Source organism: Pteropus vampyrus, unplaced genomic scaffold (assembly GCF_000151845.1).
Source record: "Pteropus vampyrus isolate Shadow unplaced genomic scaffold, Pvam_2.0 Scaffold316, whole genome shotgun sequence".
NCBI classification, from domain to species: domain Eukaryota; kingdom Metazoa; phylum Chordata; class Mammalia; order Chiroptera; family Pteropodidae; genus Pteropus; species Pteropus vampyrus.
In genome coordinates, this window is record NW_011889097.1 from 361,527 (window position 1) to 376,010 (window position 14,484).

At 55.2% G+C, this 14,484-nt stretch overlaps 1 protein-coding gene across 3 annotated transcripts in view; it reads right to left on the reverse strand.

Moving 5' to 3' along the window:
- WDR86 (WD repeat domain 86) overlaps window positions 1-8,457 on the reverse strand; it is a 15,260-nt gene extending 6,803 nt beyond the window's left edge. The window contains exons 1-4 of one of the 3 annotated variants that reach the window (XM_011377563.2): window positions 7,392-7,654; window positions 6,907-7,187; window positions 2,623-2,764; window positions 7-2,233 (exon numbers count right to left, since the gene is read on the reverse strand). In XM_011377563.2, the coding sequence (XP_011375865.1) occupies window positions 1,927-2,233; window positions 2,623-2,764; window positions 6,907-7,069 (612 nt within the window). In that variant the 5' untranslated portion in view covers window positions 7,070-7,187; window positions 7,392-7,654 and the 3' untranslated portion in view covers window positions 7-1,926. Of the gene's footprint in view, window positions 1-6; window positions 2,234-2,622; window positions 2,765-6,906; window positions 7,655-7,685 lie in introns of those variants that run through there. The other 2 variants (XM_023521795.1, XM_011377564.2) reach the window with 2 other exon arrangements.
- Between the last annotated feature and the right edge of the window lie 6,027 nt (window positions 8,458-14,484).

The window sequence follows — 14,484 nt, forward strand, 5'->3', positions numbered from 1 at the left end:
GAACTGAAAGGCCCCTGGGGACGCAGGGCTTGCAGTTTGAAAACCTGGAAGGTTCTGGGTGAAGTGGGACATGCTGGTCACCCCAGCAACAGGTCAGACCCCAGGGGAAGGACGGGCATTTACGATGGAGGCGGCGTGGGAAAGCCGGTGAGCCCCAGGAGTTCTGGAGGGGACTCTGCTCCCAGCCCACAGGCCAGCCCTTGCTGTCATGCTCACAGCACACCGGTCCTAGATCAGCCCACGGGTGACATCCATGAGGTCAGGGGAGGCACAGTCAGAGACAAGCAGGGGTGGGATGGGGGTGGGTGTCTGCTGTCTGCTCCCACAGCAGAACCTCATCCAGGCTCCGTCTGTTGGTGACACTCCAGGTCCAGGTCACAGCCCTGGGCCAAGGGCCCCAAGGAATTTGGGTAGGAGGAGCAGAGAGGGTATGTCCACTCCCCTCCACCCTCTGCCACAGGGGAAAAGAAGCCTCCCAAGCAGTAAAAATTCATGATTCTTATTCTCCTGTTGGTGAAAGCTAAGAACTTCTCCCCAGAAAAACAAACATTTGCCTTTGGTATAGAACTTTGGGTATAGCTTCAAAGGGTCTGTTTACACACCCTCATCAAGAAGCCCTGAGCCCCCAGGAGGGGCGACCACACAGGGCAGAGCTGAGGCCACGGCCGGAATGGGGGCGTGTCATCGGTGTGGGGACAGAGGGGTGAGGTCGGAGGCACCCCGTGCTCCCTCCTGCCCGGAGCCTGGCATGGGTGGGAGGAGAGAAGGACCACTGGAGAGAACAGACCTTGGCCCGCGCCCCTCACCTCCGCCTCGCTCTCTCTTCCTGCGAGTCGCTCAGGGGGCAGACCGCACTGAAACGCGCACTTTCTGCCCGCTCCTTCTAGAATACCCAGTAGGCACGGTTTCTCGACACATGCATTTCTAAAGGGAAGTGAGGACCTGCCGCCATGTGGCACCCACAGGTGATGCCGAGGGCCTTAGGGCTGCCAGCTGTGGCCTGGCACTTGAGGGCGGGGACGCCGGGCCTTGTCAGCACCCCTGGACGCTCACACACCTGGCCTGGCTCTGAAAACACATCCTCGCCTCAGGAGTATGGCTCGTTTGTGAGCACAGGCACTGAAAGCAAATGTCTACCGCTCAAAAGTAGTGAGCGTGTGTGTGTGTGTGTGTGTGTGTGTGTGTGTGAAAGTCTAAACCCGGCAGAGCACAGTTTCCAGCTCTCGTTGTCCAGATTCCCTCTGAGGAGCAGCTGAGAAGTTTCCTGTTACAACCTGAGGGCAAGCGGGTCACCTGAGACGGGGCTTTCTCCCACCTACCCCCCCGCCTCTGCCCTTCCAGCTGCTCATGGCCCCACAAAAGAGACTCTGTCACCACACTTTCCTCTATCACTACATCCTTTCTCAAGAAACAGTGCTGGGAAGAAGCCAGCGGGGGCCGGAAGCCTGGAGTGCTCATTCCAGCCCCTTCTCCAGCACCTGTCTGCTCCGCCCTGGCCTCCCGGCCTCACCTGCTCTTTCTCAGGGCGGGGGCGAAGCTGGGTTGCTGGAAGGCGGGGGCTGCACCAGTGCCCATGGGGATCCCTCCAGACTGCCTTCCCTACTCAGAACCACCCTGAGCCAACACAGCTTCCATTTCTCTGCGCGGGGTGTTACTGGGTCCGCCCCCTCACCCCCCCCCCCAGCATGCCCCGCTCGGTGACTGCAGCCAGCAGGTGCTCAGTCAGTTGCTGACCGGGCTGGCCCAGCGCTTCCACCCACCGTGCATGGTCCTTAACAGTCGGGTCGCACCCCGACCCAGGCATGCGCAAAGCCGCCAGCGTCCCTTTGGGCTGCAAACATCCTTTCCTACCAGCCCCAGCCCAGCCCAGTCTGCTGACCCATCAAACGACCACCTGCACTGGGCCTTTCCTCACTCAGCTCCCAGTTAGGTGTCCCTCATGGTCAGGGAGGCCGGGAGGGCCCGAGGGCGGGTGTCTAGACTCCTGCTTGTACCAGGCAGTCCCTCGGGCGTCTGAGATGGCCACCACAAGTTACATAAATAGTGTTGATTTGATCTGATCGGCAAAGGAATTTCCACAGCCCAGCACAGACCCAAATTCAACAAAGAAAAATTCAAACCTTGAGAAGGAGGGGGGCAGGGTGTTTTCAACAGCAACAGGGAAGAAGAGAAGTTTAAAAATACCCTGGACTCCGTCCTCAGAACCGTCCCATTTTGCTCTTCCTTCAAGCCCCTGCTGCACTATCAGGTACCAATTAAGCCATTTCTTCTGGAATTTGTTCCCATCTTAGGAATTGTGGCCTCTAATGCCTACCCCTGTGCCTAGCAGGGGGCAGGTGTGCTTCCAAGTCAATGAGTTGATGGTGCCCCCTTCCCCACCTGCAGCCCTGGGCCGTTAGCACTTGTCACACCTGGGGGCACTTCCATCCTGGGCCTTCACTGCTATATGCTTCTGATGACCGCCTCCCGCATCCACAGATGGACTTCCCCAGAGAAGCTACGTTTCTCCAAGGCAGAGGCCCCACGGCCTACGTCTGTGTCCCCCTGGGGCCCGGCCAGGTTCTATGACAAGAAGCTAAGTCTTCGCTGCCTGGCGGCCTCGGGGCCCCAGCCCACGCTGACCTGTTCACAATGGACGTGTGTCCTCGGAACACCTGCAGGCACTGCCCGGTCAGCACGTCCCACTTCCTGATGGTGCGGTCAGCGCTGCACGTGAAGGCGGCCTCGTTCTCCAGCTGGCAGAAGGTCACGTAGCTTTCGTGCCCTGCAGACGACGGGAGACGTGAGACTGCCAGGGCAGCCGGCTCCGAGATTTTCTTCCGGGAAGAATGTTTGAGACGGGAAGGGAAGAAAGCAGAGGGCAGGGAGGGTTTGAGACAAGCCCAGAACGAGCGAGTCCTTTGAAGTGACGGCGTAGGTATTATGGGAGCGTCTGGGGAACTGTGGAATGCCAGGAGCGACTCAGGGGGTGCCGCCCCGGCCCCCTCTGAATGGCTCCTTTTGCTCCCTCATCTTCCCCTCTCCTTCCCTCCCCTTCCTCATCATCGCCTTAGAGTCTTCTTCAAACGTTCTAGCTGTTCGTATTCACTCAGCCTTTCAACAAACCCAGTGTTACGGAGGCAGGAAGTACAGAGGCCAAGGGCATGGTCTGCGGAGCCAAATGCCCGGGCCGGCACCCTGGCGCTGCTACCGACTCACCTGCCCATGCCTCGGTTTCCGTGGGACATGGGACAGTGGCGATGCCTATCTGTTGCACGGACTGAGGAAACGCCAGGTGTTAGCTGGTCTTATGTTTGGGAAGAAACACAATGACAGGCAGAATTATGGGCCCAGCGAGGTCAGGTCCTAGTTTCTGGAACCTAGAAACGTTACCTTACTTGAAAAAAGACACATCTGCGGGGATAATTGAGTTAGGGATCTAGAGATGGGGACGTTAGCCTTGAGTACTAGAGCCGGCCCTGAAGGCAGCCACAGGTGTCCCCATAAGGAGGCAGAGGGAGAGCTAAGGACCCAGAGAGAAGGTGCTGTGCAGACAGAGCAGAGGCTGACTTGAAGGTGCTGGTCCTGAAGACGCCCTAGGGTGATGTGGCCACAAGCCAGGGAGTGCCGGCAGCAGCTGGAAGAGGTGGCCGGACTCTCCCCTCCGGCTTTCAGAGGGAGCACAGCCCTACTGACACCTTGATTTCATGCCGGGGCCACTGGTTTTGGACCTCTGGCCTCCAGCACTGCGCAAGAGTAAACTGTTTTAAAGGCACCCAGCGCGATCGCTGGTCAGAGCAGTCGCAGGAAACGAACACAGATGTCGAGATGATTAAGACACATTTCCTGCCTTCGAAGCGAGCGGCTCACCCAGAAGGACAGACAGTCAGAGAGCGTGACGCGTGCAGGACGGAGCATGCCGGCGGGGTCGGGGGGCGGCAGAGCAGAAGCCTGAGTGCCGCCGTGGAGGCAGGGTCCACCTGGCACCTATGCGGACAGAAGAGTGTTCGGGAGAGCAGACAGCACCCAGGAAGCGGGAGGGGCCCCTGCGCTGGAATGTGGGTGTCGGGCAGAGATGGTGGATGAGGATGCAGGCCTAGGGCCACACAGAGCCTGGGGTCTTGGTCTAGTGCACCTGGTCATTCATCTTATCGATGCGGTTGTCAGATCCTTCAAACATTGTCCTTGTCATGGGACCAGTGTTTACGTCTCGGGCATTATTAAGCAGCCCCGGGAGACCTCAGGTCCCCATCACGGTAGGGCCTGTCCTTCAGGCAAAGATGTCTCCACCTCAGATGACAACTTTCAACAGCAAACTGAAGCTGAGTCTATCTGAGGGAAATTCGGGAAACAGAAAATCAACAGAATCAAAGGAAGGTTAGACCAATGAGCCACTTCACAGATGAGAATACGGGTAAATTAAAATATCCACAGATTTGGGAGACGTATTTATTACGTCAAGGATTTCGATAGAATTTTAAAATTTCACTTAAATATCTGGGATCGGGGAGATGGGGATTCAGAATCTCCTGGGAGGTTTCGAGCTAATTCGCACTTCATTTTTGACCCTGGGCTTAAGCTTAGTTACCCTTGGAAGACCTCAAACTCAACTTCCTGGTTTCTAAGAAACAATTTTTTTTAATTAAGAAAAAAAGGTTTTTCAGTCTTCTTGAATAGCACATGCCAAGCCTCTAAGAAAACAACGTTTGTGCGAATTAAATAAACACTTGAAGGAACTGCAGATAATGTTTCACTCAAAATATACGTCAGTTTAAAAGTTGAGGGCAAAATGTGTTTGGCAAAATACAGCTCAGCTTTTAGCTAACCCCAAAGAGTTTATAAAATATGTTAAGATTGTCAACAAACTTTCCCTGAAACAAGCTCTGTCAGCACTGTGAGAAGGAGCCACCCTGGAAGGCAGCCAGGGTGTCCCGAGGGCAGGTAGGTGTCCTCTGAGCTGGCCCCCCGAGGCTCACCTCTGCGGTCCTCAATGGACCCTGTGCAATGGGGCGCTAACCTAGCCCCGCCTCACAGACAGGCTACCTCGGGAATGTCTCCCCCATCCAGGCTGCGTCTTCCCATCTCAAAAGCATCTTGACAGCAGGATGGCAAAGTGCCAAGTGTAAGTGTAAATTAGGCCAAGAAAAACACCGAGAAACGCTAGTATACAGTACACCTCTACTCAGTGAGACTGTAGCCATGAAACCGGGGGTGCTGAAAGACCATGAGGTGCGGGGCCACTTTTGTGACATACGGACGTAGAAAAAGAAAAAAAGGTGTGCATGTTGATTGTGAACCGGTAAAAATATAAACACATAAACAAAGACAGACGTAAGAGGTGATAACAAAAAGAAATTTGTCGACGTAAAAAACCTCATCTCTGAAGCTGGGCCAGGCTGACCCTCTGCCCTCCTGGGGGCCTGGCCCTGAGCAGGCTGAGGCTCCCTGCAGGGGTCAAGGCTCCCGGTGGACAAGCCCTTCCTCTGTGCACCAAGCACCCACCCATCTGAAAACACAAGCTGAGTGAGTACTGGCTCAGAGCCGGGCAAGCAGAGGGGCCCTGGGGGCTGCAGAGTGTTTCCCTGACCCATGACCATGACCATAACCCACAGTCCAGAGACAGGGCTCCACTGCCACAACGCCTGCGGGGTCGCCCGGGGAGCAAGGCCCATGCAGACCCCGGGGATGGATGATGGAGGGCATGGGGGAGGGAGGACAAGGGGGAGGGAAGGCCCATGGCGTCTCCAGGGAGGACAGTGCCTTGGCCTTGAGCTGTTGGAATTGTGCAGAATAAGCAAAAAAGCCCAACTAAAAATATTTTCGAAGGGATGAAGAGCGCAGATAAGACGCAGTCATGTTCAAAGAGCATGCTGAGACTCAGGGGTTCCTGCCAAGGCCCTCCCCGCCTCCCTGCCTGCACGCCCTCGACTTGCTGCGAGTTCAGAGTCTAAGTGTCCCTCCACATGTAGGAGTGTCTCAGCTGGGGACCCAGGGTCGCTGGTAGCAGGTGGCCTGGGGTGGGAAGGCCACGCCAGAACACAACTTCCACTCAGCAGGAAGAGCAGGGCCTCCTCTCCCCTCTGACCGCCCTCCAGAGACCCCTCCTCTTCTCCAGCCTGCTCTCTGCAGCCCCTCCCCCCATAGATCACCACGGCCACCACCCCTGCCCGCAGGGCTCAGACAGCTAGGAGCCCCAGCCAGGGACTTGATATGATGTGACGGGGACCCATATATCCACCTCCGATGAATAACTACACAAATATAAACCGATATGTATTTGTAAAACTTGTATAAAACTCCTGTTATTGCGTCCACTTTCCCAATATGCTAAATTACAGATGACGAGGGCAGAGGAGAGCAGAGCAGGGCGGGGCGGAGGGATGGGAGCGGGGTTCGAATTACAACTCTACCCCCCACTGGCTGTGCGACCCCGGCAAGTTACTTAACTCTGGGCCTCAGTTTCCCTGTCTGCCCCTGCGGGATAACAGTCGTGTGAGGACTGTACACTGTCGTGCTTGGGACTGCCACACCTAACAAGCCCCGGTTGCTACCCTGACTGCCCCGGGAGATATGTCTGGTCAAAGGTGACCCGCCAGGGGGTGGGACCAGGGAAGGCGCTGGCGAGCCGAAGCGGCATAGGTGTGATTTCTTTTTGTTCGTTAAAACTTTTGTAATGGAAATGATTTCACGCAGCGAGTTGACAAGTGATCTTCGCCCCCGTAGAGGGCGCCCCTTGGCCCACTGACCCCGATCGCAGCCAGCTCTGCGCCCCGGCCCTATCCCACCCAGCACCCCTCCCACCCGCGTGCGCCCGGCTGGTCGGATGTGGGCCGGGGTGGCTGGGGGCTGGATTCCGGGGAAGGGGTCTGCGGGAGGAAGAGCCGAGGCGGGCGGCACGCGAGCGGAGGGGCCAGCGGGAGCGTGTACCTTGCAGCAGGGCGCAGCACTGGCCGTCCGCCGCGCTCCAGAGCCGGGCCGTGCCGTCCTCGCTGCCCGTGAGCAGGCGCTGGCCGTCCGGACTCAGGCTGAGCCAGTTGATGCCCCCGCGGTGCTCCGCGCAGACCCTCAGCGCCGACCCGCCGCCTCCCATCCTGCCGGCGGGAGGGAGAGGAGGCTGCGCCCGCTAGGGAGGGGCGCCCCGACATCCGCGATCCCCGCGGCTGCGTACCGCGGCCATCGCGGGGGAGGGGGGCCGGGGCACCAGGCTTCTGCAGGGACACGGGGTGCGGCGGGGTGAGGTGGAAGACCCTCGCTCCTGCGCAGCCCACCCGGCCTGAAGTCCGCTGATCCAGCGGGGGCTGCGCGGCGAGGCCGCCCACTTGGGGATCCCGCTCCTCGGACAGGACAGTCCTAGCCTCACGGGCGTAGCGCGCCTCACTTCCCCACAGCCCCTCGGGACACCCGCACCCCACCTGAGGAGGCCACTCCCTCCGGGCGCCGGCGGGCGGGGCCGAGGCGTCTCGGGGCGCGCTGCGAAGCCCCGGGAGCGGACGGCGGGGGGAACCGGGGGAGCCCCGAGCCCCGCGCACTGTCCCCGGCGCACGCCGCGCGCTCGGGGCGGCGAAGTGAGGAACAATACAGGCCAGCCTGGCTCCTCCTCAGAGACCACCCCTCAACCCGTCCCCTCCCACTTCTCAGGCCTGCGCTCCAGCCCCCACCCCGCGCTCCCGCGGGCCCGCTCCGGCCCCCGCTCCCTCGGGACCCACCTCGACCACCGCCCCGGCACGGCGGCAGGTCTCTGCTTGTGACCCTCCCAGCTGCCCCGGCTGGGCCCCTGGGCTCCCGCCCCCTGCCACCCGCGCCGGGACCAAAGGCCGGGCCTCGAGAGGAGGCGGTGGACGGAGGGTCCGGGCGCGGGGGACGCGCACGCCCGGGAACTCGCTCCCGCCCGCAGCCTCGCGCCTCCTCCGGGCAAGTCTGCCCCTGCCAGGCTCCCAGTCCTGGGGACACTCGCGGGGCTCGGGGGCTATCCCCTTGTTGGAGAGAGCCCTAGTCCTCCCTTGCTGGGAAATCACGCGCGCACCCCAAATTCTAGAGCAGTCCCGCCGGGGGTGCGGGGGAGGGACCGAAGGCGGGGGCGGAATGCGGGCCACGCGCAGAGGGCGGTGGGGCTTTCCGGGGAGGTCTGGGTTCCCCCCTCGAGCGGCCGCTGGGGTCTGGGCACCGCGCCCCGGCGGGTCTTGTGCTGGGGGCGTGGGGCCTCGCCCACCAAGCCCGCACTTTTCGGCCTGCACCGGGGCGCCCCCTCTGCGCCGCGCGCCCCTCGGACGGCCCACCGAGCTCTCCGCACACCGGAGCTCTGGTCGACTGGTTCCCATTAGGGCAGTTCCGGTGCCGGCTTCGCGGGGGGCGGGGAGGGGTGACCTCCCCGGTCCCCCCCTCAGATCCTCCAGGTCCTAAAGGCAACAGGATTTCCCGAAGAGCCCCTGTAGGGCTCTTCTGAGAAGCTAGGGGGGGCAAACTTCGGTCGGATTTGCGATTGTGTGTTGGGGGCAGGGCGGGGTGGGGGCGGGGGCGGACACGGGGGCTTTGGAAAGTCAGCCCTCATCGCGATGACCGCACCTTCTCCCAAAGGCTGGCCCTGTCCGGAAGAAAACGCCATGGTGGGGTCCCACAGGGCGCTGGGCCGTTCGTTCCCCAAGCGGCCTAACCGGAGAAACCCACCCTTTGTGAATCGGCTTGCAGCTCAGCTCACGGAGCAGAGCCTCACTTTGTAGGCAGTGGGGACCGCTGAAGGGCGGTGGGGGCAGTGGGATGTGGGCTCAAAAAGACCCCGGTGGAGGAGGGTTGAAGGGAGGCGGGCGGGAGGGGGCTGCAGTGACCCGCAGGACAGGAAGGCAGAAAGCGAAGCCGTATTCCAGGGGCGACTCTCCAGAAAGGCGGTCTCCGCTGTGCTGTATTTTACCACGTGCAAACACGAAACATGTTGTGCCATTAAAAAAGGATGGCTTTAGGAAGCTTCAGTATTATGACTACTACTATTAACGTTTGGAGGACAATTATCAGAGAATAAAAATTATTGTTGGGAGAATAATACATGGCCACGTGCTCTGGAACCCTGTGTATCCATGTGTCCCGCACCTTCGGTGTTGCCAGGGTCCACAGGGATGCAACCAGCATTGGACGTCAGAGAGTCCCAGCCCCTGCGTGAGGTCCCAGAGCGGGGCTGAGCTGGACCCCTGAGCTCAGGTCGGCCCCACTCCCCACATCCCCTCATTCCCAGAATGACATTCAATCTCTCCTAAGGGTCAGTAGTCCATTGAGTCAGATTTCAGGTTAAAAAGGAAGCAGGCTTGGAAAACCAAATCTCCCTCTCATGCCAAGAAAATGAAGATCTCCTTCGTCCTGGCCACTGCCTCTAGCTGTTGGCCTCCAACTCAGGAGTCAGGCCCTTTGAGCCAGAGGTACTACCCAGAGACTGGCCCAGAGGGAAGTGGGGAGTCTGGGCATGTGTATGGCTCTCCAAGGTCACCCCACGTTTGGGACCGAATGTCTGGGTCTTTCTGGGTGTCTGAGCAGGGCTGCGTTAGTCAAGGCATAGCTGGTCTGTAGTAAGAATGCCAGCTGGTAAACATCCCGTCTCCCCAAATTTTCATTTTATCTCGCCCACAGACTCTTCCTGACAGCTTCAGAGAAATGTCTGAGGCTTACTCGACAAAGGGAAAGCAATTTTAAAACAGCCTTCAGAATCCATCAGCTTTGACTTCCACCTCTGGCCAAGGTGACTGGATTAGATTCGCCCCTCCTGCCTCCTACCTGAAACGACCAGAATAACACACAAAATGTATGAAGCAATAGTTTTCAAGATAACAGATGTCAGGCAATGAAGGACAGTAATTCCTGAGAGACAGAGGAAAAAATGAGGCGAGTCCTATGACTAGCCCAGCTCGCTGCCCTGAGAACATTTCCAGAACACAGAGCAGGAAGGCAGAACCCAGATGGAGCCCAGCGGACTCCCCGAGTTGAGGAAACAGCTAAGAATCCGGGAAGAATAAAGTGGCTAGAGATGGCAGGATAGAGCAGCAGAGAGGAAAAGCCCCTGGACATCTGCAGAAGGTCCCTCTGCCACATGCAGCTGGAGACTGATCAACGCATGCGTGTGAGGAAAGTACTTAAGGTGGGAAAAGAAACAGAACTGCCCAACCCCCACCAGGGGCTCCGAAGGGCGCAGCAAGGTCACGGAAACAGTTGTCACACCTGCATGTGTGCCGTGTGCTCAAAAGGTGGTATAGAAGCACGAGAGATGTCAAAGAGACCCGAAGAGTCTCATTTCTAGAGATGAAAACAATGTCTGAAATTAAACAACGGCCACCCAGCAGACTGGGCGTGACAGAATGAAATATTAGTAACCTTGAAGACACAACGCTAAAAACTATAGAAAATGAAAAGCAGAAAAAAAGAATTTTAAAAAATGGAAGAGCAGCAGTGAGCTGTGGGACGACTTTGAGCTGCCGAATCTACGAGTCATTGGAGTCCCTGAAGAAGAGGAGAGAAAAACGAAGAACAGAAAAATCTTGGAAGAAATAATGGCTGAAAGTTTCCAAATTTGATAATAATTATAAACGCACAGATCCAAGGAACTCGCCAGGAAACAGAATACACAGGCTCCATCAAGAATTACGTATAATCTGAATACCCCTAACATGTACTCTAAAAATTGAATTTATAGTTAAAATCTTTCCACAAAGAAAACTCGAGGCCCATACAGCTTCACTGGGGAATCGTGCCAAACATTTCAGGAAGAAATAACATCAGTTCTCCACAAATTCTTGTAGAAAATTGAAGAGGAGGGACTACTTCTCCATTCATTCCATGAGGCTAGTATTACCCTGATACCAAAACCAAAAACATCCTAAGAAAAGCAAATTACACACCAATATTCGTCATGAGCATAGATGCAAAAATTCTACACAAACCTTTAGCAGTCGAGTTCAACAATATGTAAAAACCATAAGACGTCAAAACCAAGTGAGATTTATTCCGGGAATTAAACATTTTGGTTTAACATTCGAAAATCAACCAATGCATGGCATAAAGATAGAAACATAGACCGATGGAATAGAATTGAGAGCCCAGAAATAAACCCATGCATCTATGGTCAAATCATTTTCAACAAGGGTGCCAACGCAATTCAAAGAGCTAAAGAACAGTCTTTTCGAAACCTGGTGCTGAAACAACTGGACAGCACACATAAAAGAACAAATTTGGACCCCCGTACCTCACACCATGTACAAAATGAACTCAAAACGGATCACAGAGCTGAATGCAAGAGCTAAAACTAGTAAACTATTAGAAGAAAACATAGGTGTACATTTTCATGACCTTGGATTAGGAAATAATTTCTTAGCTATGACACCTAAAGCATAAGCAAATAAACTATAGAAGGAAAAATAGGATTTCATCAAAATTTAAAAGGTTTACGTTTCAAAGCACACTATCATATACATACATATATATATATATATATGCAAATTCAATCTGGATTAGGAGAAAACATTTGCAAACCATATCTCTGATAAGAGTTTAGTATCCAGAATATATTTTTTTAAAAAAACACAAGACTCTTACAACTTAACACCAAGAAGACAAATAACCCAACTTAAAAATGGGCAAAAAATTTGAATAGACCTTTCTCCAAAGAAGATCTATAAATAAACAATCAGCACATGAAAAGATGCTCACCATCACCTGCCATTAGGGAAATGCAAATTAAAATCGCAATGAGATACCAGACACACCTATTAGAATGGCTAAAATGAACAAGTCTGATCTGTCCAAAAATTCTCGTTGGCAAGAACACAGAGCCACTCGAATGAGAATATTAAAATGGCACGAGCCCTTTGGAAAAGTTTGGCAGTTTCTTAAAGAGTTAAACGCACCTACCGTATGACTCATCCATTCCTCTTTCCCCAAGGGAAATGAAAGCATATGTCCATATGAAGACTTACACATGAATTTTCGTAACAGTTTTATTTCCAATAGTCACAAACTGGAAACGACCCAAACGTCGTCTCCGGAGCTTAGCTAAGCCACTCCGCGGGAGCGCTGCCTCACCGTCCCTTCGGCCAAGTGGCCTGCGGGGGACGTCCTCTGGCTGCTGCTGCAAAGGGAGCCATCTCTCCCGTCAGGGCCCTGCTCCGACCCCTCTCAGCTGCTGAGCGTCCAGCAGCAGCAGAAGAAACAACAACACGAAAGCCTTTCGCCTGCATTCCAGATTTCAGCCCCCGAGAGGAGAGGCGGAGGGAGGAAGACAGGGGCAGAGGGCCTTTCCCGAACCTCGTGATTTTTCACTGTGCCGGCAGCGGCCGCCTTTGCTTTATGGTTTCAGGCAACTCTTCAAACTCCTCTTGCAAGTAATTACCTGAACCGAACCCACCGTTCACGCTTTTCACCAGCATCCTGCCTGCCACGGATCACAGAGAAGGAAAGCCAGGTCTCTGTGTTCCCTGCCATGGGCCGACGGGCGAGTGACAACGAACGAGGCTGGTAGAATCTTTTCTACCCCCGTTATCCCCACGAAACACTAAACGAACGAAAATGCCTACGCTATTGGAATCTTGCTATTATTTCACTGTAATCGAGGGACAATGACATTGTGTCGCACCTTTGAACGTCCCTAGCAACTTCTCGACATACGTATTACCTTCCTGATTTTCCCGATGAGGAAACCGAGGCCTGGAAAGGTTAAGGAGACGAAGTCACTCAGCTAGTGAGTGGAAGATTTCGGATCTGTCACGATCCAAGTCTAAATGAGGTGTCCGTCGCATGATAAGGAACCAGTGGCATCAAAGGATCGGGCCCTCCCCTCTGTGCCTAAAACGCGGAAGGCTCGCGGTCCTGCCTTTTCCTTCAATCCCACTGAATTTTCCTAGAGAGAGACTTGGGGCAAAGGTCTGGCATAATAAGATGAGAAATGGGGCGCCAGCTCCTAAGTGCATTTTTCTGAGGACATTGACAAGCAAGGCGATCATCTGTCTCCTGGTGCCTGATACACTCCCGTCTCCATGAGACATCCCAGACACCCTGCACGTGGGTCTCTCTCCTCCAACGCAGTCAGGCGTCCTGGTTAGAGCGCGTGCGCGTGCATGCACGCTCGTGTGCACGCGTGTGTGCGTGCGTGTGTGGCTAGGCGGGCCCCCGAGGGAGCCTGATTTAGCAGCATCTGTTTTCATTCATTCCGGAAGATTTCCAGCTGCCCGCAAGATGATGCATTCGCTTGCTCTCCGTGTGGACTGTGAAGCCAAGTTTAATTTGTACGAGGGTTGTTAATCCAACAGAGGATATTTTACATGAGTTTAGTGTCCTTCCAAAGGGAAGCCAGGGCCAGCTGTGCCCCTGTCTACACCTGCCTTGATTTTGCTGGGAGCAGAACTGAGGTCGGGGGAGTGGGTCATGAGTGGAAGTCTTTCAAAATCTTTGGTTGCCGCTAAAGAAACTGAGTTTAGTGGGGTTAAGCAAGGAAAGGGGATTCACTGGAAGGCGATCAGGTGAAGGAGGACACACACTGGGCTTAAAGAAGGCGAAGGCCTAGGGAAGGGCCGGGGTCTCAGCAGCCAGAACTTGTGGAATCTGTCTCTAGGAGGCCATGAGTTGACTTGGCACCAGTGGTCCTCTCTCCCGGTGTGACTTGGCCCCAGATTTAATTTCCAAGGAGAGAGAATTTAATTGTTCGAACTCGAGGTTAATAATGTGGTTGAGACTGCATCATCAGGATCGCAGCCATCGTACTGGGTCTGACGAGTCACTCACTGCAGTCTACCCTCCGGCTGCCCAGCGCTCACACACGGTCACCCCTCGTCCCGTGGCTGCAGGTCCAGCAGTGCGCCTGCTCCCCAGGGACGACCCCGTATGGATCACACATGCGCCGCTACCATTCCCAAAGGCGGTTTCACATAGAAACGTTTAGCTGATTCTTTTAGCTGATTCTAAGTGGATTCTGAGTCAAAAAGGGCAGCCCCAGGTCTCGGAGGAGGGCTGGACCGCACAGCGGACACCCGACCTGTGACCAGGAGTGAATCTCTTCATCTCTCGGGGGCCTCGGTGTCGTTAGGAGCCACGACACTTGTCCTGCCCTCCTGACAGGTTACCGTCACATGGGACTGAAGACACGGATGCTCTTGGATGTGTCTCTGCAGCCAGCAGACATCCTGCCCGCTCATTCTCTGATCCAAACCGCCGAGGGGCCTCTGCAGTTTCCAGTGGGGTCGTTTTGCCTTCTCCTGGGAATCTTTTCCCATTTTTCTCCCTCAAGGAGCCACACCAAAGGGGACCTTCAAGGATATACAAAAACCTCTTAAGTCTTTTTCTTCCACTGTAAAAGAATAACATACTCACCTCATTATCTGTAAAAATGGTTTAGTACAGTGTCTTGGGGGCACGGTAATCGTTCAATAAATGTTAGCTGCGTTGTTGTTGTTAGTGTTTACCCATAGCCAGTAGGGCCAGGCCCTGCTTGACTAGGCCAATTAGATGCGCTTAGAATTAGCTAAATGTTCCTGTGTAAAC